Raw genomic sequence first — 26,045 nt, forward strand, 5'->3', positions numbered from 1 at the left:
CAATGTCTATTATGATCCAGTAAGAGTTGTCAAGCCACATACGTCCTACATGGAGATCGGAGATGATCCAGGAGCCAAACGTGAATAGGATGCTAAACTATCGATCGACACTCCATCTAAGAGGAACTCAGCAGGAATCATCAAAAACATTGGGGTGCAGATTGGTAATGCCCTTGATCCGATAGACTTTCATATCCTGGATATCAAGCTTAACTGGAATTCTTCTCTACTACTTGGAAGAGCTTTTATGGGTACTGTAGGAGCAGATTGCAACATGCAGACTAACCAGCTGTGCCTAACACTCATAGATCCCAATGTCTATTAATCTAGTAAGAGTTGTCAAGCCACATACGTCCTACATGGAGATCGGAGATGATCCATGAGCTAAACGTGAATAGGATGCTAAAGTATCGATCGACACTCCATCTTAGCCGTCATTCGATTGTCGGTTTGAAGCGACGATCGACGGAGCTTTGGAAGAACCGGTCGACAGTGACCTTGTGATATCACTCAAATTACCCTAAGGAGTGAATCTCTCTCTCAAATAAGAGGTTCAGTTGTAGTACTTAGGGATCGAATCCACAAGGAGCTAGAGAACCTAATAAATTTAATCAGAGTTGTTAAGCTAGGTTATTTAATGTTTTAAATGTAAAGTTGCAAGTTTTTTGAGCAAGTAATTGCTCCATTGATTGATTGGAGTTTTGGTACTTTAATGGAAATAGCTAGACTTAGGATTTTTATTCAGGAAATCAGGATTATAATCATACAGATGCCAAATAAGTTGTATGCATGATATTATAGAGCTCAACACTTAATAACAAACCCTTAGGCTTTCGCTTTCTAGGTTTGTCTATTGACCAGTGTCGATCGATTATTCTATAGGAATATCGATCGATTATTCTATAGGAATATCGATCGATACACTTGTTGAAACGTCGACCGATTATTCGATAGGAATATCAATCGACGCGCTTGGTCAAGCGTTAATGCACGGATTGAATATACTCACTAAGGTTACTAGATCAACTCTCGCTTATTCTAGGAAGTCTTAGCTCATTTAGGATGGATTCAGGGTGAGATGCAAGCTATCGCTTATGTCTACAATTCCTAGGGCAAGTACTAGGTAGCTAATCTAGAAACAGGCATTAATGACAATCCTAATGATGAATATCACAATTTAGCAATCTATAGTTGAGGCTAATCCCTCATAACCTATTTAAACCCTAAAATCTAACAAGAGAACTACTCAGACATGACTAAGCAATTCATAACAACAATAAGGTATGAAAACTGCATTAGAATAATAAATAGATATTAATGGAGTTCCAATCACAAATCTCTTTGGATCTTCTCTCCAATCTACTAAAAAATCCTAGAAAACCTTTGCTGTCTAAAACAATAAAACAAGAAAGCACACTTTGCCTCTAACATGTTGGCAAAGCTTATATAATTAGGTGATATATTGTGTTTTTGGCACATTATATGTATGTCTTACTAATAGTTTTCAAAGTTTTATCGAGTCTTTTTAGTCCATTTGAGTCATTACATGTCTGGAGTTGCATTGGATGAGAGATGGACCAGATGGAGGGAAAGAAGAGAAAAAGAGTGTGAATTGGAGTCTTTTGCACAGAACAGTCGAACGGAGCAGCCCGAGTGCCTGCTCCAGCGGCAGAGATAAAAAAGGAAGTTTCCAAATATTTCGGGATTTTCCCTAGATTTCCTATTTTTCCCTATAGCCGCCTGTGGCTCTTATATATATAGTCTCCTATTTATTACTTTAGACCTACCTTAGTTTTTACGCAAAAAAGACCTGAGAGAGCTTTGATTTTTGGGTGATTGCTACTTGTAAAGGAGAAGGCCTCATCTATCTCCTAGAGAAGATTATCCCGAACCCTCTGATTTCTATTATCTATTATATGCAGTATTATTCAGAAATCATGCTTCTCTGTTCTTGTGTTATGTCTGAATAGTCACCGAGTTAGTTTAGGGTTCTAGGGTTTTGGATTCGTAAACTGAAGCATAAATAAGTCATCTTAAGATTGTCTACATTCATATATGTTCTTATTGCTTGCATTGAACCGATCACTTAGTGCATGAATTAGGGTTAATCAATTTAGCTAGCCGTTAATTGATAACTCGATATGATTTGAATGAGCTTTGCATCCCTAGTCAGGGAGAGTAGATATTAGGGTGTACTGTGAACATATCGGACTTGCTCTCTAAAGCTTGCTAGCGCGTCTTGATCCAAACGAGAGTTTAGGCATCAAGACTGACTTGCAAAGGAATCAATACCACGAGAGTGGGTTGATTCAACCTGAGTGATCCGAGTTTAGATTTGTTATAAACTGAACTTGAATAATTGCTTGGTTTGCGATTTCCATACCTGAAGAAGAAACCCTAGACTAGCGCCTTTAAATCAATTCAAAACAATCTCATCTTGTTACTTGTTATTTACGTTATTGATTTCTTTAAAACCCCCCCCACTTTGTTTTAGCTTAATTATGATCCCATAAAGATAAAGTGTGAACTGGTCCTCTGGAATTGAATCTAAAAATATTACAACTACACTGTTAACTTGACAGTAGACAAAAATCCAATTTTAGTGTATCAAGTTTTGGCGCCGTTGCCGGGGACCAGCTTTTTACCTTTATTTTTTGGTTATTTATTAGTCTAAAACCTCTAACTTGTTTAACTTTTTTTTTTTTGCAGCGAATGACCCAAGTGCATGACCAGTAGACATACTCGGAGCAACACACAAGGGGACTTAATTTCGCTTACAAATCAGGAACTCGCAAGCTTAGAAAGAACCAACCGTCAACAAAAATCAATTACTGCCACAATGGCCGACTTCGGCACTCCAGAACAAATGACCGCTTCTATGCAACAGATGAAGCAACATATGTAACAGATGCAAGAGTTGCAGCAAACAATCGCAGCGCAGCCGGAACCACCTGTCCCAAATGGTGAGAGGAACCTACCGCGTAACATCCCTGCTACGCGCTCTGCTATCGCTACACCACCATGTCAAAGGGCAGACTTTGAGATAAAACCCGGCATGCTCAATCTTGTCCAGAGAAAGATGTTCCATGGACTGTCAGCTGAGATACCAATGGAACACATTGAAGCTTTTGAAGAGATATGCAGTTTCACTCGTGCAAACGGCATCCCACCCGACTACATCAAATGCATGATGTTTCCATTCTCTCTTGCGGACAAGGCTTCACGATGGCTTAAGTCATTACCTACAGGTTCCCTAACTTCTTGGGAACAGGTTAGAGCAGCTTTCTTGGGCCACTTCTACACGAAAGCCAAAACAGCTGCCCTAAGGGACAAGATCTCCTCCTTCAAGCAACTCGCTAATGAACCTTTCAATGAAGCGTGGGAACGGTTCAATGATAGCCTCAGAGAGTGTCCTCATCACGGGTTTGACGATGACCATGTCTTAGGAATCTTCTACGATGGTGTGGAATGGGAGTTCCGCAATGCTCTACACGCAGCGAGCAATGGAGATTTCATGACTCAAACCACAGAAGGAGCTCACGCGCTAATAGAGAACATGGCAGCTAGTTCGTCCAACAAAAACGAGGAGACTGACCGTTCCAAGAAGGTGAACAGCATGGACACTAAGAAGATTGATGACCTCGCCGCTAAAGTCGATCTGCTGCTTAAGAACAATCAGAATCAGATCTATGTCATGGAAGAAACCAATCTGCAACCAGGTACTACAGATGCTGCAGCAGAAACCGAGACACCTGAAGAAGATCAGCAAGAGGTCAGTTACGTCAATGGGCAGGGTTGGCAGTTCAAAAACTACCATCCAAACCCTAATGTGAGGAACAACCCGCATCTGTTCTCATACAAGACCAATCCGGACAACCCCAACGACAGACCTCAAGGAAATCAGTTCCAAAACCCTGGATATCAGAAGCCATACTCTCAGAATCAGAATGGAAAGATGTTCATCCTCAGCCAAGCTCATAACCAGTTTCAGAACATGCAGAATAATCCGCAAACTGCTCCTGCAACCGCGAGCGGACAGCCAGATGAACTGAAAGGAATGATGCAACAGCTTTTGCAAGGACAACAGATTCAAGGGAAAGCACTGAACCAGGTTACCAACGAGATCAACACTCGGATGGACAACATGTTCACAGAATTAAATTCCAAATATGATGCTGTAGCAAGCCACATAAGAAAGATGGATGTTCAGATTGCTCAAACTACTAAAACAATCAAGAGGCAACAGGGAACACTCCCTGGGAAAACAGACAAGAATCTCAAGGACTGTAACGCAGTGGAGTTAAGAAGTGGAAGACATCTCCCAGATCCTGTCCCCAAAAAGCTCACTGCTAAAGAGAAGGGAAAACAGAAAGAGGGAGAACAACCTGAGGATGTCTTGGACCACGAACAAGACGCTGAACAGCCAGCTGTGATAGAACCAGTAGCTCTTACAACATGTTCCTGCTCGCGTCTACACTCCAAAAGTTCCCTACCCAGTCCCTGCTAAGAAGCCAAGTAAGGATTGCGAAGAGATGAAGTGCAAGAAGATGCTAGAGGAGTTGAATGTATCTCTCATGGACACAATTCAGATGATTCCCTCAATGCGCAGTCTTGTGAAAGGGCTGATCTCTGGGAAGAACTCTGCAGACAGCGATATCATGATGGTCTCAAAAGAATGCAGCGCAGTCCTTCAAAACAGAACAGTCAGGAAACTGGAAGATCCTAGAAAATTTGTCCTCTCGATTCAGATTGGAAAAACAATTTTCGCCTGTTCCTTATGTGATTTAGGTTCCAGTGTGAATCTCATGTCCTATTCAGTTGCAAAACGTATGGGACTAACCAACTTTAAGCCTACTAGGATTTCGTTGGTGTTCGCAGACAGATCCGTCAAGCTGCCAGTAGGTGTTCTCGAAGACCTGCAAGTGCAAATTGGCAACACCACTGTTCCGGCGGACTTCGTGGTCCTGGAACTCGAAGATGAATCGAAAGACCCTCTCATTCTTGGCCAACTGGTGCAATCATCGATGTGCGCAATGGGAGAATCGATCTCCAACTAGGGGATATTGTGATGAAGTTTGAGATGGACGAGCTGCTCAAACGGCCTATGCTAGATGGTCAGAACTTCACAATTGACAACGAGAACGCCGCCTTGACCCCTCAACAAGGGATGATCGAAGAAATCCTCGCATATGATCCTTTGGAAGTGGCTTTGATACGAGCCGAGTCCAAGCATAACACGTGCAATATTGATGCTGATGGGTACGAAAATATGCTAGATTCGAGCCAAAGCATTGAGAAGATGGTAGCTCTCCTAAGTCTGGGGGAAGCGAGCAATCAGGCTCCACTAGAAGGAGAAACTGCTCCTAAAAGAGGGAACAAACCGACCAGCCTGCTCGATGATTCCTGGAGCGAACTCAAAGCTCCAAAAATCGAATTAAAGTCCCTCCCAGCGGGACCCAGGTATGTGTTTCTTGGACCTAATTCCACATATCCTGTTATGGTGAACTCTGAGCTTAATAATGTGGAAACTGCTAAACTCTTGTGTGAATTGAGAAAATAACGAAAGACAATAGGGTACTCATTAGAAGATATTCCCGGTATTTCACCTGATTTATGCATGCATAGAATACATCTAGAAGATGAATCGATGACTTCTGTAGAACATCAGAGGCGGTTAAACCCAAATCTAAAAGATGTTGTCAAGAAAGAGATAATGAAACTTCTAGAAGCTGGTGTAATCTATGTGATCTCTGATAGTAAGTGGGTTAGTCTTGTTCATGTAGTTCCTAAGAAAGGTGGCATTACTGTGGTCGCTAATGAAAAGAATGAACTACTACCTACTAGGACAGTAACTGGTCACCGTATGTGTATTGATTTTCGGAAATTAAACACAGCCATACGAAAGGATCACTTCCCGCTACCATTCATTGATCAAATGCTTGAGAGATTGGCTAACCACCCATATTACTGCTTTTTAGTTGGTTATTAAGGTTTCTTTCAGATTCCCATTCACCCAGACGATCTTTCACATATCCCTACGGAACTTTCGCCTACAGGAGAATGCCGTTTGGACTGTGCAATGCCCCTGCGACATTCCAGCGTTGCATGATGTCTATTTTCACTGACCTAATTGAGGACATAATGGAAGTTTTCATGGATGACTTTAGCGTCTATGGGAACTCCTTTTCTGTCTGTTTGTCAAACTTGTGCAGGGTCCTTCAGCGGTGTGAAGAAATGCATCTCGTGTCGAATTAAGAAAAGTGTCTCTTCATGGTGCGTGATGGAATTGTTCTCGGTCACAAAATCTCAGAAAATGGGATCGAAGTGGATAAGGCAAAGATAGAAGTGATGATGAGTTTACAACCTCCAAACTCTGTTAAAGGAATCGGGAGTTTCCTCGGACATGCTGGTTTCTACAGAAGGTTCATCAAAGACTTCTCCAAAATCGCAAGACCACTCACTAGACTGCTCTGCAAGGAGACAAAATTTGAGTTCGATAGCGATTGTTTGGGCGCCTTCCACACGATAAGAAGAGCTCTAGTCAGCGCACCAATTGTGCAACCACCAGACTGGGAACTTCCTTTCGAGATCATGACTGACGCAAGCGACTTTGCGGTTGGAGCAGTACTCGGTCAACGAAAAGATAAGAAGCTTCACGTGATCTATTATGCGAGCAGAACACTAGACAAAGCTCAATTTCGCTATGCAACTACAGAGAAAGAACTTCTGGCAATTGTCTTTGCCTTCGAAAAATTCATATCCTACCTAGTTGGCTCTAAGGTGATAGTGCACACGGATCATGCAGCATTGAGGTATTTGCTGACGAAGAAGGATGCGAAACCAAGGCTACTCCGATGGATCTTATTGCTCCAGGAATTTGACCTAGAAATCAAAGACAAAAAGGGCATTGAGAATGGCGTTGCAGATCACCTCTCCAGAATGAAGATAGATGAAGACACAGCACTTGATGACAGCCTTCCGATCGAGCCTTCCGATCGAGCACGTCTACTCGATCAGTATGGGAAGCGTTACAGAACAACCGCTCCGTCCAGTTTCCTCCAGCGTTCTGGGACACCTTGGCTGTGCGATCAAAAAGCAATATCCCAATCTTCCATGGTTTGCTGAGATCGCCAACTATTTGGCTGCTGAGAAAGAACCTGTCAAATTCACTAGCAATGATTAACGGAAATTTCTAAGAGGAGCAAGACACTACTATTGGGATGAACCCTATCTATACCAAAGTTGCAAAGATGGAGTATTCCGACGATGTGTATCTGAGTCCGAGATTCCAGGAATCATCTATCACTGTCATGGTTCCTCTTATACAGGGCACGTTGCGACATTTAAAACTGTGTCTAAGATTCTTCAAGCCGGTTTTTGGTGGCCAACAATGTTCCAAGATGCCCATTCTTACATCTCTAAATGTGACTCATGCCAGCGCCAAGGGAATATCAGTAAACGGAATGAGATGCCTCAGAACTTCATCTTGGAGGTTGAAGTATTCGATTGTTGGGGAATCAACTTCATGGGACCATTCCCGTCATCTTTCAAGAACGAGTACATATTGGTAGCAGTTGACTACGTTTCTAAGTGGATGGAAGCAATAGCCAGTCCCACAAACGTTGCAAAGGTGGTGACTAAGATGTTCAAAACCATAATCTTTCCAAGATTTGGGGTACCACGAGTAGTCATCAGTGATGGGGGTAGTCACTTCATAAACAAGATCTTCGCAGGCCTATTGAAGAAGAACGGCGTGCAACACAAGGTAGCCACGCCATATCACCCTCAAACTAGTAGACAAGTGGAAGTTTCAAACAGAGAGATCAAGAGCATCCTGCAGAAAATAGTTAACACCAGTCGCAAGGATTGGTCGCTCAAGCTAGATAACACTCTCTGGGCTTACAGAACAGCCTACAAAACACCAATCGGGACCACTCCCTACAACCTGGTGTACGGTAAAGCATGTCACCTGCCGGTTGAGTTGGAGTACAAGACAGCATGGGCTGTGAAGCTACTCAACTTAGACATCAAACCAGCAGCAGAGAGACGATCCATGCAGATACACGAGCTGGAAGAAATTAGACACCTAGCCTATGAAAGCTCAAAGATCTACAAGGAGTGAACTAAGTCCTATCATGACAAGAGGATCATCAGCCGCAACTTTCAACCTAAGGATCAGGTCCTCCTTTTCAACTCAAGGTTACGATTGTTCCCCGGAAAGCTGCGATCTAGATGGTCTGGACCATTCACCATTAAAGAGGTCCGCCACCACGGAGCTGTTGTGTTGCTGAACACAAAATGGGAAGAATTTGTTGTCAATGGTCAACGCATAAAGCCGTACCTTGCTGAGACAACAATCACAGAGGGTGAAGAAATTCCCCTAAGCGATCCTTCTTTAGACTAATAGGCCAACCAAGTCAAGCTAGTGACTTAAACCAAGCGCTTGGTGGGAGGCAACCCACTGGTGAGTGTAAATATTTCATTTAGATTTAGTTTTGTGTTTCGTTTTACTTATTTGCAGGATAAAAAAAAAAAAAAACGAGTTACTCAACCAGTACAGTCTTCGGCTGTTCCTGATTCGGAGCAGCTGCTCCGCGAAGGTAAGTCTCTCGGGACCAAAAAAAAAAAAATTTAGCTTTAATTTATTTTTGTAAAATAGAGGGAAACCCTAGCAAGTGGGAAGTGGGGCACGAAGTGGACCTATAAAAAGGGAACTTTCCCCATCTTTTTCCCACTTCCACCATAAAACCGCCTCCCCCATCTTCCCTCTTCTTTAAAAACCTAACACTCTTCACACTTGTTTTGAGTTTTGCAGTTTCTATTTGTTTGGATTTCGAACTGTTTGGCTAATTTGCAGGACTCTTCCATCAACAATCGAACGGTAAGAGGCGAAATCACACTATGATTCTCGGCCTAAAATCTCTTTCTTTTCTTTTGCACTTGAATAGATCGATTTTAGGGTTTATCTAAATCAAAATCGACCTCTCCTTTTGCTGCTAGGATGGTTAATAGAAGTTGAGATGAGAATGGTTAAATCGATTAGGTTAGATGGAAAGTCATAACCTTTGGGGCAATGTTCTTAAACTACACATGCATCGATTGTTTAGATATGGATTTTGGGATCTATTAAATCGATTTCTGTTGTTGGTGAGATGATCTAAGTACCTAGTCTTCTAAAGTGATTGTATCTGGTTTACCATTATCAATCGCTTGTTCTCTCTACATTGGGTTACGGAATAGTTTGGAAAGAGCAACTAAAATCGCAAAAAGCTTCCAACTTTCCCTACTAAACCCAATCGAATGGTACTAACTCTTTCCTTTGGTTTTGTTTTGCAGATGGCTCCTAGATGTACCAAGATGGCTTCCAGGATTAAACCAACGTACGCTCGAGGAGAACCAGAGGATGACACCGTCTCCCCGACCCACCCATGGCCATGAGAAGAGGGAATGGAGATCTCCCTCACTGACCCAAACATCCCTGCCAAATCCGAGGAACGATAAGATAAGGAAGCCTCGCGTCGCTACAACTCCTTGCTCAACATCAACATCCTCCCAACACGATTTGTTGACGCTGGGGCTTTAAACGACTTGGGCCTCCACGAGGATTTACATGCTGTTCTCCAAGTGCTGGGAATAGATGATCTCTGCCACATCACTTACCCGTTGTACCCAGATTTGGTGAGACAGGTCTTAGCCACCGCAAAGCTCACCTTCAAGAGACCCGACTTCCCAATCTTTGAGGAAGCCTCCTTCACTTTCTTTGCGAGTGGTGTTAACCATTCCATCAGTTTAGAGAAGCTCACCGAGATCTATGAGATATTTGAAGAGTACACCGCGACATCCTTCCCAAGGAAGTTTCCTCCCGAGCAAGCGTTCTGGAAGTTCATCGCTTCGGGGGATTTCAAATCGTGATCAGCCAGTCAATCTCGCATCCGCAACCCTGTTCTGCGGATTTCTGCAAAGGTCGTGAGCAATTTGCTCTTCTCAAAGGACCAGACGTCCAAGGTGCAACGCGGGGAGCTTCATATGTTATTTGCGGGAGTTGAGGACGAGATCAGATCCGCAAACATTGGGATTCTGACCGCTCAAATGACAACTAGTCCAGGTTGTGTTCTTGTTCAGATGTTTGTGGACAAGAAAGCGAGGGTGACTAAGGGTTCTCTGAAAAAGGACCGATCTGGGAGTTTGCATACTCCTCTATTCCGCCACTTGGAGCTTGATCTCAGCCTCTACCAGTGTAACGAGACCTCGGCATTCATTGATATCCCTTACCTGATCAATTGCCAGATTCTTCGCGACGAAACCACCTATAGCTTCCTCGGTAAGGACGGGAACGACCTCTACTGTAAGCTGCGTCAACCGGACATCAGCTTGGAGATGTGGTCAACATTTGTTTCGTCCCCGAGCCTCAGTATCTCTGCGCCGACCCAAAATCATCTTACCAGGATGATACGATGGATGAGCCAGAGTTTGTATGCACTGTTAGAAGCAACACTGCATATGACCTAGGCCCGCTTAGTGACGACGCAGATGACACCGCCTACCGTCGCTGGATGGTAGATTATCAGCGCAAAAACAACAGCCTCATGAAGATGATACTGAGGGCGATCACTGGAGGATGCATGGAAGCTCCGAGCACAGCTGAACCTCGTCAAGACCAGCCTACACCGAGCAATCGTCATCCAGGGAAGGAGCCAGCAGGAACTGCAAGGGGTGACAAAGAGACTCCATGGGCAACTCCACGCAAAAGGAACAGACGTTCCGCTGGCCAGTCCGAGAGCGATGATACTGACTAGGCAGTCTCCTAGTTTATCTCCATTGTTATATCCGTTTGAACTTTTTCTGTTTCCTGCACTTTTTTATTAATTTGGCCTTTCCTTGAATTATTTTCTCACCAGGGATGGTGAGAATTAAGTCTGGGGGAGGTGCTTATCTGCTACTAATTGTTTACCTTTGGTTTTATGTTTAGAGTCAGTCCGCTTTGAGTCGTTTTGATGTCTTTATCGAGTCTGTTTGTTAAGATCGAGTCAGTCCAACCTTGTGGGAATCAGGACCTTATTCTATTATGTGAATTAACCACCCTCGTGCTTTAATTCATCTTATTCAGTGACCTTAGCAGAGGCGACAGACGCACATGTGGATCCAGAACACCCTGACATTACATCATCTTGTTCTCCAAAAGCTTTCAGCTTGTCGAGGTTACTCTGGAAAGACTTAACTCCATCTAACTTGAACTTAATCTTGACTGCAATTCTTCTTATTATGGGCGTTAGAATAGGGTTTAACGTGATCAACACTCAGGTCTTCTTATTCTTTTTACCCATCTTGCTGATCCTGAGTGGCTAGCTCATCTTTAGCTAGTACCCACCTTAAACCCTAAAGCCTTTGTTCCGCCCTCATGCATTTGTTATTCAGTATCTTATGTGCGGATATGTACAAAAGGCCCGGAGAGGAAAGGATCGACACAGTCTCTCACTCGTTGATGCAACATAATTTTCTGCTGAAGAATAGGCGGAAGCACACGGAGCAGCCGCTCTGCCGCCGATGATCTAACTAAGAGAAAAGGAGAAACAAGAATGAATGTAAAGTCAAGAACTCCAATGGCATGTCACCATCACAATTGTTACATCCTGCTTCGTCACCATCACCTATGTATTATTCAAAAAAAAAATAAAAAAAATAAAAAAATAAAAAAATTTCCTAGCTTTATGTACTTCAGAATAAGGTGATGAAGAAGGAGAAGATTCCTAAGAAAGATAGACGCCACTGGTAAATTAGAAGGAGTATAAAGTGAAGAGAGGAGAACCATGCAGATCAGAGCGACTGTTCCTAAAGAAGAACACGCAAAAATGAGTAGAGGCTGTGGACATCAATGGATCTATCCTCTCTTGCAATTTTGCACGATATCCTGCATCCCCTACAAAATCTGGTAACCCCTAAACACTGATTAGCTCCACTTAAACACAAAAAGGCATGTTTCATACCTAGACCGTTACCCTATCTAATGCCTATGATGAGAAACTCACGCTACTCTTAAATGAATATAAGGAGTTTTGTCTGGAAGGTTTTAACTTTGGCAGGTCTGAGATACATAGTATGGAGCCGTTTTGAACAACAGTCAGTGGGGTTCTTGGTAAGGATGTGTTGTTTTAGCTAAACTGCTTATATGGTTCAGAGATTCGTGGTTATTGTATGGTTGCTGAGAATAGGCGAGTTCCCACACTTTCAAACCTTTCTCTCGGTTCTTGGTACTTGATTTTCTTTGAGGACAAACAAGGATCTAAGTCTGGGGGAGTTGATATATTGTGTTTTTGGCACATTATATGTATGTCTTACTAATAGTTTTCAAGCTTTTATCGAGTCTTTTTAGTCCATTTGAGTCATTACAGGTCTAGAGTTGCATTGGATGAGAGATAGACCAGATGGAGGGAAAGAAGAGAAAAAGAGTGTGAATTGGAGTCTTTTGCACAGAACAGTCGACCGGAGCAGCCCAACTGCCTGCTCCAGCGGAAGAGATAAAAAAAGGAAGTTTCCAAATATTTCGGGATTTGCCCAAGATTTCCTATTTTTCCCTATAGCCGCCTGTGGCTCCTATATATATAGTCTCCTATTTATTACTTTAGACCTACCTTAGTTTTTACGCAAAAAAGACGTGAGAGAGCTTTGATTTTTGGGTGATTGCTACTTGTAAAGTAGAAGGCCTCATCTATCTCATAGAGAAGATTATCCTGAACCCTCTGATTTCTATTATCTATTATATGCAGTATTATTCAGAAATCATGCTTCTCTGTTCTTGTGTTATCTCTGAGTAGTCACCGAGTTAGTTTAGGGTTCTAGGGTTTTGGATTCGTAAACTGAAGCATAAATAAGTCATCTTAAGATTGTCTACATTCATATCTGTTCTTATTGCTTGCATTGAACCGATCACTTAGTGCATGAATTAGGGTTAATCAATTTAGCTAGTCGTTAATTGATAACTCGATATGATTTGAATGAGCTTTGCATCCCTAGTCAGCGAGAGTAGATATTAGGGTGTACTGTGAACATATCGGACTTGATCTTTAAAGCTTGCTAGCGCGTCTTGATCCAAACGAGAGTTTAGGCATCAAGACCGACTAGCAAAGGAATCAATACCACGAGAGTGGGTTTATTCAACCTGAGTGATCCGAGTTTAGATTTATTATAAACTGAACTTGAATAACTGCTTGGTTTGCGATTTCCATACCTGAAGAAGAAACCCTAGACTAGCGCCTTTAAATCAATTCAAAACAACCTCATCTTGTTATTTGTTATTTACGTTATTGACTTCTTTAAAAAACCCCCCACTTTGTTTTAGCTTAATTCCGATCCCATAAAGATAAAGTGTGAACTGGTCCTCTGGAATTGAATCTAAAAATATTACAACTACACTGTTAATTTGACAGTAGACAAAGATCCAATTTTAGTGTATCATTAGGTTAAAACTCGTCAAGGGTAATCTTGTAAATTGGTGAAGACTTGGGCTCTAAGTCGGCTGAGACCAAACGGGCTTTCTGTGCGCTTCGCTGTCGATCGATGTCAAGATGTGAACATCGATCGATTATTCCTCTTCAATATCGACCGATGGTCGAGCTCGATGGTCATCTCGGTGCTTACTCCAAATATCTCCAAAATTCTCCAAAATCATCACTTTCCTCCAAATCACTCCTAATCCTATAAATATTCTAAATAGACTATATAATATAATAATAGTAGTTAAAACACTTATAAACCATGGATAAAATTGGGTCAAATCCATGGTCTATCACCTTGTGAATGAGATAGACGATTTCCAAAAGGGTCGATCGACAGTTGGGAGAATGATTACTACCGACGGAGCTTCGCGATTCACACTCTATCCCTTCAAAAAGGAAGATCCGTGTCATACAACCAGATGAGTATGGAGTATACAGAGATGAAGATGGCAACGCACATGCACTGGATGGAAGGATCATCAATGCTTCGAAAGAAGATATATAAGCAATATTGGAGATGGCTGATAAGTCAGGAGGGTAGTATCTGAGTCTACCACAGTACGCAGGAGAGATAAGCTGTTTAATGGGTTTTATAGACACATTGATGACGTCTATTTCCCTCTTGTCAACCCTGTTACAACATTGGAAGGACAAATGGAGGCATTGAAGTTGAAAATATATTTTGCTCATGATATTATTCAGAGGCAGCGAGATCACAGAACCAAAGGTGAAGAAGCAATCAAAAGCTTTGCTGCTACCTGGTTCGAGATGTCCAAAGAAGATGTAGACACTTGTTTCTTAACAAGTAGTCACCTACCTCCATACTAGTCAAACCACCTCCAAAAAGTCAAGCTAAATGACTATAACAAAGCGTTTAATAGGAGGCAATCCACTGGTAAGATTTATTTAAGTTTTCATTTGCAATTTTACTTGTTTCCGTGTTTACTTTGTTTCAAAAAAAAAAAATCCGAGGAGACGATTGCTTTAATCATCGACCGATGAGACCTGGTCAACATCGATCGACACTGACATCAGCGGGAAGGTATACCGTTTTCCTTATTACATTAAGTATTTATGATTTATGTTCTCGCCAAACTTCGACTGAATAACCACTTGGGACAGTGTTGTTTTAGTCTGGGGAGAGGTTCACTGATATTAGTTTATTTTGAGTCTTATAAAAAAAATTTGTTTTACTTATGTTTTATTGAGTCAAGAAAGGGATTATGATCTTATTACAATTTAGTTACTACTCTAACCACTCTCTAGCACCATCTAGATTTATTGAATGTATTATGTATTAGATGGAAACACAACAGTGTATCACGTGTTACTCACATCCACACTTACTAAGAATGTCTAGAGAAACCAAAGCTGACTTCCAACTTTAATCTACTATACTTGCTTGTTTTGGGGTTTGGTATACATTGGATCGGAGTCCTCTTGCAATTCTGGAAGGTATTAGACTTAGTGTCCATGGTTCTCCTTCCACCTCTCTTTGGCATCCATATTTACAAAAGATTGAAATGATTTCTTGCGTTTAGAGAGGTAGGAATTTTTCATGCGACCCCATTATTCGACCTAATAGAATGATCACACATTGTTTGAAAGCGAGGGGTAGATACATTATCAAGGACTCAACTATTTGCCTACAACTTTGCCAAGTAATACTATATATACTATATAATAAAAAAATCAGATTCAGAGAAGAGAGAGGAGAGAAGGAAAACCAAAAAGGGTTACCTGTAGGTCTAGATACTTGCTTGAGTTGATTTCACGTGTCCCTTGATCGATACTCTCAAGATGTAGCCTACACATTTTCTTTATGCAGAAATGAGGTCAGTAGAGGGGTATGTCAGGTGCTATCAGTGGAGTTGCGTGATGTATGGTAATGATGACTAAGATAGAATGTAGTACATTGAATCATCCAAGGTTACTAATGATTCACTTCCACCTTTCATATTTGAAGAAGTGAGAGTAGTGATTTAAAAATATGTGAGTCCATGTTGTTTTCAAAACCTCTTTCATTAGGACTACTCTTGTTTTTCTTGAGGACACGCAAAATAGTAAGTTTGGGGGAGGTGATATAGAAATTGATTTTACCAATTTTTAGCCATGGTATACAAGTGTTTTAGTAGTTATTTATTATGTTTTGAGTCTTTTTAGAGTATTCACAGGTTCAAGAGTGTTTTGGAGATATGTGGTGATTTTGGGGCATTTTGGAGATAAAGCTAGAAGAAACTCGTAGCTACCCATCGAACCAGTCCAGAGTCGACATTCAGAGTCATACATCGATCGACGAACAACTGTTTTTGTTGATCGACAGCGAAGCGCGCAAGGTTCGACTTGGTTCCCAGCCGGCTAATGGTCCAAATTCCGCATCAATCACAAAAATACCCCTAGCTAACTTTAACCTAATATTTATGTGATTTGTCATTGTTTTTGGGCAACACATGATTTCATACTTTATTCTTTTCACAGCAAAACATATTTAAGGTTTTTAGTAGTTTGGAAAGAAGATCCAAAACTCCTTCAGAGCTTTGTATTGGAACTCCAGTTTTTCTACCTTATTCTATTTATGCACTCTATTCAGATATTTGCTATGTTCTGCTTTGCTATGTCTGAGTAGTTACTTTTGTTAAAATAAGGTTATGAGGGATTAGCCCAAAATATACGCTAAGTTGATAAATATTTCCTTCAATGAATTATTTGTAATGCTTATGTTCTAGAGTAGCTAAGTAAAACCCTGAACTTAAACTTAGGATAATTAAGCGCATGCAATGTCATGGCCTTTTACCTTAATTAATTCCCTTGCGCTAGGATTGTTAGAAACAAGCGACATCTGATTTAGTTAATAATAGAGAATCTATGGAACAGCTCGCTAAAACTTGCCTAGGTAAACATTGATTGACGCTAATCTCATAGCATCGATTCGAACCATATCAAGCGACAGCTGAGATATTGGACTTATTCAATAAGATTTATTCGCATGCAAAAGTTGGAGTACTTGGCAATTAGAATTCGTGTTCCAGGATTAAAATCTTTAGCATTTTAACTAAAATCTTAGATCTAACTATTTTTCATAATTGTTTATAACCTCAGCCAATCAATCAATCAATTGAAAAACTACTTTGTCCACATTTTCTCTTTATTAATTACTGTTTGATTAGCTTAATCATAAACAGATTAGAATCTATTGTGTGCCTTAATTTTTTGTAGATTTGATTCTTAAATATTACGACTGAACTTCTTATTTGAGAGAGTACATGTCACTCTTTATAGTAATTTGAATGATATCACATATATAATATACAGCTCTGTGGTTTGTGTATATTAAGACAAACGAGAGAGTAAAGACTTGTCTCATATCTTTCATTCATCACATACAAGGTCTTTATATAGGAGGTAAAAGTCGGTGTGATCAGACCAACTTAGACAAGAAGACAAAACCTATGATAAGCATTATTTTTTTCTGAACTTATCACCTTTCTTATTTTCCCAAAATTTATTATTTATATTATTATTATTACTTTTTTTATTGCTTAAGGTGTTAACCAGCCTTGACGCTTTTTAAGGGAGAATTTGTGAAATGACCAAATTTGAAATGAAAATTAAATGTAGAATATTGATTTTGACAGAATTAAGTATCTAACAATTAAGTTTGATCTGGGCCGGTTTTACCCCTTTGGACTTACAAGTAACCGGTAAAGGAGAAATGGTGAGATGATGTTGACAACATGTATTGTCATTATTTACAGTGAGCTATATCTTAAAAGGAAAGATACACCTTCCATGTCACGTACTAAATAAACGCATACATTTCAATGTGTTCAATAAATAAGTGGACAAAAATAAAATACTCCTGCAGTAAATGGTATATTTCATTTACTTCCTATCAACAAATTAATATAGAACACCATTTTCATCTCTACCCTAGATATTAAAGCCTATCACAATTACATCCACAACCCCTAAATACTAAATCCTAAATCCTAGTCACTAAAGCCAAAACCAAAATATAAATCCTAAATCCAAATATAAACTCTAAACCCAAATAGAATGAAGTAAAATAAATAATATAATACATATTTACAAAATTATGAAATGTCTAGGCTTGCATGTAAGAAGTTAATAATGGTCTCAATCTCAACCTCCACCTTCCAAATACTAAATACTAAACCCTAAACCTTAATCACAAAATCCTAAACCCAAATATAAATCTTAAATACCAATATAAACCCTAAACTCAGATAGAATGGAACAAAATCAATAGTACAGTACATATTGGTGAAATTATGAAATGTATATGTTGACCCCAACCTCAACCCTCACCTTCCAATTACTAAACCTTAAACCCAAAATCACTAAACCCTAAATCAAATTTAAACCCTAAACCCAAAACTTAAAATAGTGCATAATATTATGTAATATGAAACTATACAATGTAGATCACCGAAATAGTATTATGTATTATTAAACCCTAAACCTTAAAAGAAAATATAAACTGCAACCCCAAACCCACAAACAGTAAAGCTTTTTAATAAAAAAATATATATATTTCATATCAGCAAAATAGCATAGGATTCTAACCCCACTCACAACCACTAAATACCGAACCCAACAACAAAACATATATCATGCATTTCACAGTAAAATAATATAAACCCGATCAACTAATCACTAAACTCTAATCCAATGTAAACTCCAGTTTTCCATATAATAAACCCAAATTTCGAAATGCCGGTAAGATGCATTACCATTCTATATGAGACATATATAATAGAAAATGTGAAAATGTAGTTGCAATCTAAAGATCTATCGTACCATATTTCTCAAATGTTGATATGGCTATGCCTTCATGGAAGGTGGTAATGCTTGATCCATTGTCAATCCCAATCGTACATAAACTAAACTCAATCAACTAATCACTAAACCCAATCAATTAATCACTAATCAATAAATAGAATAGTACAAATTGATGAAATTATGAAATATTTATGATTGCATGTAAGAAGTTAATGCTGACCCCAATTCCAACTACCAACTACTAAATATTAAACTCTAAACTCTAAATCCTAATTACTAAACTCTAAACCTAAATAAATAGATTAAGCTAAACCCTAATCAAGGAAGTATAAACCCAAATAGAATGTATATAAGATGGTTTACTATACCAAAACCTTTACTTAGTAAATCTAAATCCTAGGCAGAAACCTATAAATCCAAATAAATTGTATAAATTATTTTCCAATATTAAACACTTGAAAGTACATTTACTATGTTAGCATGTTGCATATCTTATATTCAATATAGCCTAAGTAGTATAGTAAACGAATGTTCAAAATAATCAAATTTGTCCAACACGCGAAAAATGAATTTCATATTACAATCAATCACACAAAATGACAAAGAAGAGAACTATCAAATTTAAAAACATGACAGATTATTACATTTTTAAGGAGTAGTATAGAAATATTTCTCAAATAGTATGGTAACCTTACATAGATAGCTACACTCAAGAATATATATTATACATTCCTTTCACTGAATATAGTATAGACGGCGAGTTCATCTTCTTCAATTCTTCTTTATTTAAACAGGCTGATACACATTCATTTCGTTCACCATCATTATTCTTCACAACTATATAGAGATCGTTTTCATCTTCTCTCTTTTTTCCGACACGACGACGCTTTTACCGACTCGACGTCGTTGATCTTCACCACTGGATCTGTAAAACAAACAAAAAACAAAAACGAAAACAGAGTATGAAAACAAAAGCATGATTGTGAGAATCAATTGATTTAAGAAAAAAAGGAAAAAAAATGAAAGAGTTGTGGTGTGTGCTCATAGTCTACGTCTTCATCGTTGTCTTTTCTTCACCACTGGATCTTTAAAACAAAAACAGAAACAAAAATAGAGTATCAAAACAAGAAAAAGAAAGAAAAGAAATGAAAGAGTTGTTGTGTGTGTTCACCCGTCTATGCCTGCATCGTTGTCTTTTCTTTATCACAATTTATTGTTCTTTTGGTGAGAAGAAATTCAATTCAAAAAGATATGTGAGTAATGAAAGACCACGTTTTACCTTTTACAGTTACAAATTATTAATTAAATTTTGTTTTCTTTGTGCAGGTTTCACCGGTTGTATACAAGAGTATAATGACATTAATTATACAAAAGACACAATACATATTTGCAAGCTAGATCTTTTTATCATACAATGAATTATAATTTGTTTGAAAGTTGAATGCAATTTCCTTTTTTTTCAATTAACCTGGTTGTAGATCTTGACGTATTTACAAAAATACGCATTAGTTGGTTGACTTTGATCTTATATATAGCTGTATCTTGTTTTATATGAAACATGTAGCTGTATCTTCTTTTAATATATGCAATTTGTAAAATGTATGCAATTTGTATCTTCTTAGTCAAAAAATATATGCAGTTTGTACGTTGACATACATGAAAGTAACCACACCATACGTAAACGATACATGGCTGGGTTTTAGGGCTACGCAATTAAGACACAAGGTTTCCTAATCTATCAACAAACGTGTTTTGTTCCATATTTTCCAGAATATTTTTTATAAAAAAATATTTTCCAGAATATATATCAGTTATTTTTTATCCAGATATTTGTTGAATATTTAAAATAATGATAACTATAAATTTCTAAATTATATATTTTTAATTTTGTACATATTTTATATTTAAATTTTAAATATAATATATTTGATAGTTCTTAGATAGGCTAAAGTTTTGGTGACTAAAAAAAATTAAGATTAAAAAAACATCTGATCATTTCTTCAAAAATTAAAATGTTATATGATAAATAATTTCTTGATAATATTATTTTTATTTTCAGTTTTAATGCATCTATAATTTTTTTATTTTAAATATATTTTTTTGAAATTTTTAAAAAATATTTGAAGTGTTAAATATAAACATTATTTGAGATTATGATAAATAATTTTCAAAACAAACACAAAATATATCCGTAGATATGTTAAGTTTTAACCCGTATTCAAAAGTCATATTAATTCAATAAAATCATCATTTTAACTTTAACATGTTTAAAATTTATTTTTATTATTTTATAATTTACGTAACGATATATACATATAATTATAATCAAACTAAATATTAAGTAAATGTATTGTCCTTATTTCGATATTTTTTCCTTATTAAGTAAATGTATATTATTTTTTAATTTAAATTTTTAATAAATAAATTACTATTAGTCCTATATTTTAAAAATAAAATTTATTTTAAAATTCATTAACTGGTGTTATTTTCTGAGTATATAAACTTAATTAAAAATTTAAAATTATTAAATTTATTATTTGGATTAATAATTTAATTATTGTTATTAAGTTCCTTTTTATTGTTGCAATCCAATTAAAATTATTATAATTATAATAATATATAATTATTTATTAACAAATTAAGGAGGTATTTAAAATTTTATAAATTTTGATATGAAAGATATTGAAATGAAATATTCAAAAAATTAGAGTATTATAATTGTTAGCTGGACATTTTTTAATTTATTTAAACATATATAATGTTTGTAAAAATCAGAAAACTGTAAAAATAATGGTTGTATCGATTATCTGACAAGTTAATTATAATATCGAAGACATAGAACAAAAGAACTAAACATCATAGATAAAAGAACTGGTTGTAACATTTTGGGGAAGATTAATACAATGAGTCCCATACGTTGATGAGAGATTTAGAGCAACCTTAGACCATGTTTATTAAGGTCCCTTAAGTGTCCCTTAAGTGGGTTTGTTAGAATATTTGGGCTTTTAATATTTAAGAAGAAAGGGAATTAAAGGAAGGGGCGTAGCTTAATTAGGAGCGTGAAGGGGCGTCCCTTACGGGCCACGTGCCGCGCTATGAATGGGGGGTCGAGCGGTGTCAGGGTTTCGAGAAAGGAGTTTCATTTTTGCTTCTCTTTCTTTGTGTTTTCTCTCCTTCGCTAAACGAAAGACGATGGCGATTTGAAAGGCGATTCTTTCGTCTCGGCGCCTCTCGTCGACGAAACGGCGACGGCTCTATCGGTGGGTGTCGGCGACGAAGGAAAACAGAGACCTTTCCATCGGTGGCTGTCATCGACCAAAAAAAAAGGCCGACCTCTCGCTCTACGACCAAGGAAAACGCCGACCTCTCGCTCTATCGGTGGCTCTCTGAGACGGGTAACAACGGCGTCGCTTGCGGCTGAGGTGAATCGAAAAGGTAAATCTGAGGCTCCTATATGTTTATGTTTCAATCTTTCAAGCATGCATGTCTTTGATTCATCTTCGTGAATCTTTCAAAATCATCTCTGATTTGTTTTGATATGTTGGTGTTTTTGTGTCTTTAGGTTGATTGATGAAGAGGCATGAGCCAGGTAGATTCTTTCCTTCTTCATCGTCAATTTCAAAATACATATCCTCTGTTTTATTTTTGATTTGTCCCTGTCTGTTTTGTTTTTAGGTGGAGTGATGAAGAGGCCGTCCGAGGTAGATGGTGTCTTGGTGTAATTAGGTATATTTTGCTCCTTCCTCATCGTCATTTTGTCTTTAGATGGTTTGATTTAGACATCACACAAGTTCATGGCTTCATTATGTACCAGTGATTGAGGTTTGATTCTTTTGCTGGAATGTGATTAGGTATAAGATCGAGGAAGTGTAGATACTGGCTTGGGAGAATCATGAGAAGGGAAAGGCTGAGATGGAGATGAAAACGATGGAGGTATGATTCTCAATCAAAATACATTGTGGACCGGTTTAAACAGTTTTGGTGTTTGTTTGGAGTTTACTCGAAGAGTTTCTTTACATTGTTTTGAAGTTTGAATTGAAAGTGTTATCAATGTGTGATTTAAATCGTGGGTTAGTGTTAGGTAAATGTAATAAATAGCTTTCGATACATCCTCTGTCTTTAGTCTGGTAGTTGACGAGTTTACTCTTCTTTGAAAGCGTTTCAGAGAGTCATTTGTTTTCTGTGTTTGTGTGGCTGCAGGATTGATCAAGAGCCGTGAATGTGTGCACAATGTAGTCTCTTTGTCAGACAAAAAACGCCACCATCGTAAAGGTACTTTCTCTTTGACCTTTCTAGATGTATAACGTTTCTTTTAGCTCTGTTGAATTAAAATCGAGTGTACGCTTGTTTGAAACGAACTGAAATTATCAATGCTTAGATAATAAATAGAGTGGTTAGTGTAAGATAATGGTTGGCTTATTAGGTAATAAATACAGTTTATAGTTAGACTGAAATGAATGCTCTTAGATAAATGTGTGGCGATTGTGTTGTGTGATGAATGCTATTAGATAAATGTCTAATCGGTTATGGTTGCTTCTGATCAATGCTTGATCCCTCTCTTCAATTTCTAAACCGTGTGATGCTCTTCCAACTTTCTCACCTCTCTTCTTTTCTTTATCTCTTCCCTTTTTCTTACTTTTGTTGTTTTCGTCCTCCTGATATGGATTCTTATCCATTTTCTTCTCACTCAAAGTTTGTTGAACTACTTAGTCAACAAACTCTTTCGTTTGGTAACAATGAAGATAGTGTTGAACTATCTTCATCACAAGTTCCATTTCAAAGCAGTCTTGGGACCGATGCTTCAAACTATGGGGGAGACACTGCGGCGGAGCGTAAAGGAAGACGCAAATGGACACCAACGGATGACGTGGTCCTGATCAGTTCATGGTTAAACACGAGCAAGGATCCAGTGGTTGGGAACGAGCAAAAATCCTTCGGTTTTTGGAAAAGAATAGCTGCCTACTTCGCTGCTAGTCCTCTGGTTGCTGGCTGTGAAGAGAGAGAGCCAAGCCATTGCAAGCAACGATGGCACAGGATCAATGACCTTGTGTCAAAGTTCTGTGGCTCGTGCAAAGCGACTACTAGAGAGAAAACGAGCAGCCAGAACGAGACTGATGTTCTCAAGCTTGCTCATCAAATCTTCTACAACAACTACAAGCAGAGATTCACTCTTGAACACGCTTGGAAGGAACTGCGCCACGACCAGAAGTGGTGCGAGCTTGCTACTTCTAAAACCGAAGGGAGCTCGAAGAAGAGGAAGTGTGAGGACGGTGCTGATTCCTCAAGCTCTCAAGCAACTTGCCCCAAGCGTTCCCCGGGTGTGAAGGCCGCAAAGATGAGTGCTAAGAAGCCGGTGGTAGATGAGCAGACGATGAATGGGTTCCAGACGATGTGGACAATCAAACAGCAGGATTTGGCCGCCAAATCAATGTTGTGTAAGATGAGTCTCCTTGAAGGTTTTATTGGAAAAAAAAAGAACCTCTATCTGAGTGTGAAGATGCCCTCAAGAAGAAGCTGATTAGTGACTTGATGTCCAATTAGTTTCATGTTAAAGTTTAATTTCCTGTTTCATGTTTCATGTTGAAGTTTAATTTCCTGTTTCATGTTTAAGCTCTGTTTCGTTTTTAAGTTTCCTGTTAAGATGGTCTCTCTTTAAGTTTCATGTATAAAATGTAGTTGAAAGTTTTATGTATAAAATGTGTTTGATGGTTTCATGTTTCAATGTGTTTGATCGTCTTTTCATTTTGTTCTTGCAGGTTCACGGGTCTTTGGAGTCTAAATCAAAAGAAAGAGTTCACGGGTGTAAAGCAAAAGACAGAGGTCACGGGTGTAAAGCAAAAGACAGAGGTCTTTGGAGTCTTGTAATGTGTCATTGGAGTCTTATAACGTGTCTTTGGAGTCTTGTAATCACATTGTCTTTGGAGTCTTCACGGGTCTTTGGAGTCTTGTCTTTGTATAGTGTTAGAGCAAAAGACAGAGGTCACGGGGCTTTGGAGTTTAGTGTTTTCATTGTATAGTGTTCGAATGTTGATGTTGTTATATATTCGTAAGTGTTGATGTTGTTATATATTCATAACATAAGCCATCTCTCTATCTCCACTCTCACAAGCCATCTCTCTATCTCTACTCTCACAAGCCATCTCTCTATAATCTTTAATCTCCCATTCTCTCTATATTTAATCTCACACAATCTCTCATTCTTCTCTCCATTCTCACTATCTTTTATCAAAAATTTCCATATCGTAAACAACATTGTAAAACCAACCTCTCATGGCTTCTTCTTCTCATCAAACTTTCGATGAAATTTTCGATCAAACATTTGATCAATATTTTGATCAAACTTTCGATGAAACATTTGACAATTTGTGCAATGTTTATGGTAATCAAGAAGATGAAAGGAGGAGAAGAAAAAAACGAGTTTTTATCGAACGGAACCGGGAAGAAGGTCATCTCCAGTTATGGAATGATTATTTCAGTGACACTCCCACATATCCCGAAAATCTATTCAGACGACGATTTCGAATGAACAAGGCATTGTTCATGCGTATTGTTGATCGCCTCTCCAATGAAGTTCGATTCTTTCGTCAAAAGCAAGACGTTACCGGAAGACTTGGTCTATCTGCACTTCAAAAGTGTAAAGCATCTATTCGTGTGTTGGTATATGGTTCTGCGCTTGATGCGGTCGACGAATACCTCCGGCTCGGTGCAACCACTGCTCGCTTATGTGTGGAAAACTTTATGGGAGCAATAATAAATTTGTTCGACGATGAGTACCTAAGAAGACCAACACCGGCTGATCTTCAGTGTCTACTTCATATTGGAGAGGTTCGTGGATTTCCCGGGATGATAGGAAGCATCGATTGTATGCATTGGGAGTGGAAGAATTGTCCCACTGCATGGAAAGGCCAATATTCTCGTGGTTCGGGAAAACCCACAATCGTTTTAGAGGCCGTTGCTTCATATGACCTCTGGATATGGCATGCGTTTTTTGGACCTCCAGGTACTTTAAATGATATTAATGTTCTTGATCGCTCCCCGGTTTTTTATGACATAATAAATGGTCGTGCCCGGCAAGTAAATTTCTCGGTCAACGGAAGAGAGTACCATTTGGTTTACTATCTCACCGATGCTATTTATCCAAAATGGGCAACTTTTATCCAATCTATTTCAATTCCACAAGGGTCGAAAGCAGTTTTATTTGCGCAACATCAAGAAGCTGTCCGAAAAGATGTCGAGCGGGCTTTCGGAGTTTTGCAAGCTCGATTTGCCATTGTTAAAAATCCGGCACTTTATTGGGATAAAGTCAAGATTGGGAAGATTATGAAAGCATGCATCATACTCCTTAATATGATAATAGAAGACGAACAAGATGACTACACTCAATATGATGTCTCAGATTTCCAACAAGGAGAAGGGAGCAGAAGTTCACATGTTGATCTGACCTATTCTACAGATATCCCTACTAATATTGCCAACCAGATGGGTGTTCGAACGAGAATTCGTGATAGACAAGGCATGAACAACTAAAAGGTGATTTGGTTGAACATATATGGCGTAAACTCGGAAGTGATCAAGACAACAACAGAGCTTCGATGCCGCTTTGAAATTATTATCGTTCATTTATGTAATATTTGTTTTAATGTTTTAATGTTTCTATTTTAAAATCTATGTTTGAAATGTTATGTTTGATCTTTTTTATTTAATAAATAAATTTAATCTTTGTTTAAAATTTTATGTTTAAAAATAATT

The 26,045-nt window shown here is 38.5% G+C and overlaps 3 protein-coding genes and 1 non-coding gene across 4 annotated transcripts; 3 read left to right on the plus strand and 1 right to left on the minus strand.

Annotated features, from left to right (window-relative positions):
- Nucleotides 1-3,319: 3,319 nt before the first annotated feature.
- On the minus strand, nt 3,320-3,426 carry LOC125581118. The gene has a single exon (XR_007318829.1). It is a non-coding gene; the product is annotated as a small nucleolar RNA R71 (small nucleolar RNA).
- Nucleotides 3,427-4,532: 1,106 nt separating this feature from the next.
- LOC106373463 lies at nt 4,533-5,057 on the plus strand. The gene has a single exon (XM_013813633.1). It carries the CDS (start codon nt 4,533-4,535, stop codon nt 5,055-5,057), a length of 525 nt encoding a protein of 174 aa, XP_013669087.1.
- A 1,213-nt stretch (nt 5,058-6,270) lies between these two features.
- LOC125579901 lies at nt 6,271-8,122 on the plus strand. The gene is made up of 2 exons (XM_048743808.1): nt 6,271-7,116; nt 7,439-8,122. The coding sequence occupies exons 1-2, from the start codon at nt 6,271-6,273 to the stop codon at nt 8,120-8,122; spliced, it is 1,530 nt and encodes a 509-aa protein (XP_048599765.1).
- Nucleotides 8,123-22,956: 14,834 nt separating this feature from the next.
- LOC106373461 (glutathione S-transferase T3-like) lies at nt 22,957-24,075 on the plus strand. Its single transcript, XM_013813632.1, has 2 exons — nt 22,957-23,752; nt 24,053-24,075. Exons 1-2 carry the CDS (start codon nt 22,957-22,959, stop codon nt 24,073-24,075), a joined length of 819 nt encoding a protein of 272 aa, XP_013669086.1.
- The last annotated feature ends 1,970 nt before the right edge of the window (nt 24,076-26,045 follow it).

Source organism: Brassica napus, chromosome C1 (assembly GCF_020379485.1).
Source record: "Brassica napus cultivar Da-Ae chromosome C1, Da-Ae, whole genome shotgun sequence".
Classification (NCBI taxonomy): domain Eukaryota; kingdom Viridiplantae; phylum Streptophyta; class Magnoliopsida; order Brassicales; family Brassicaceae; genus Brassica; species Brassica napus.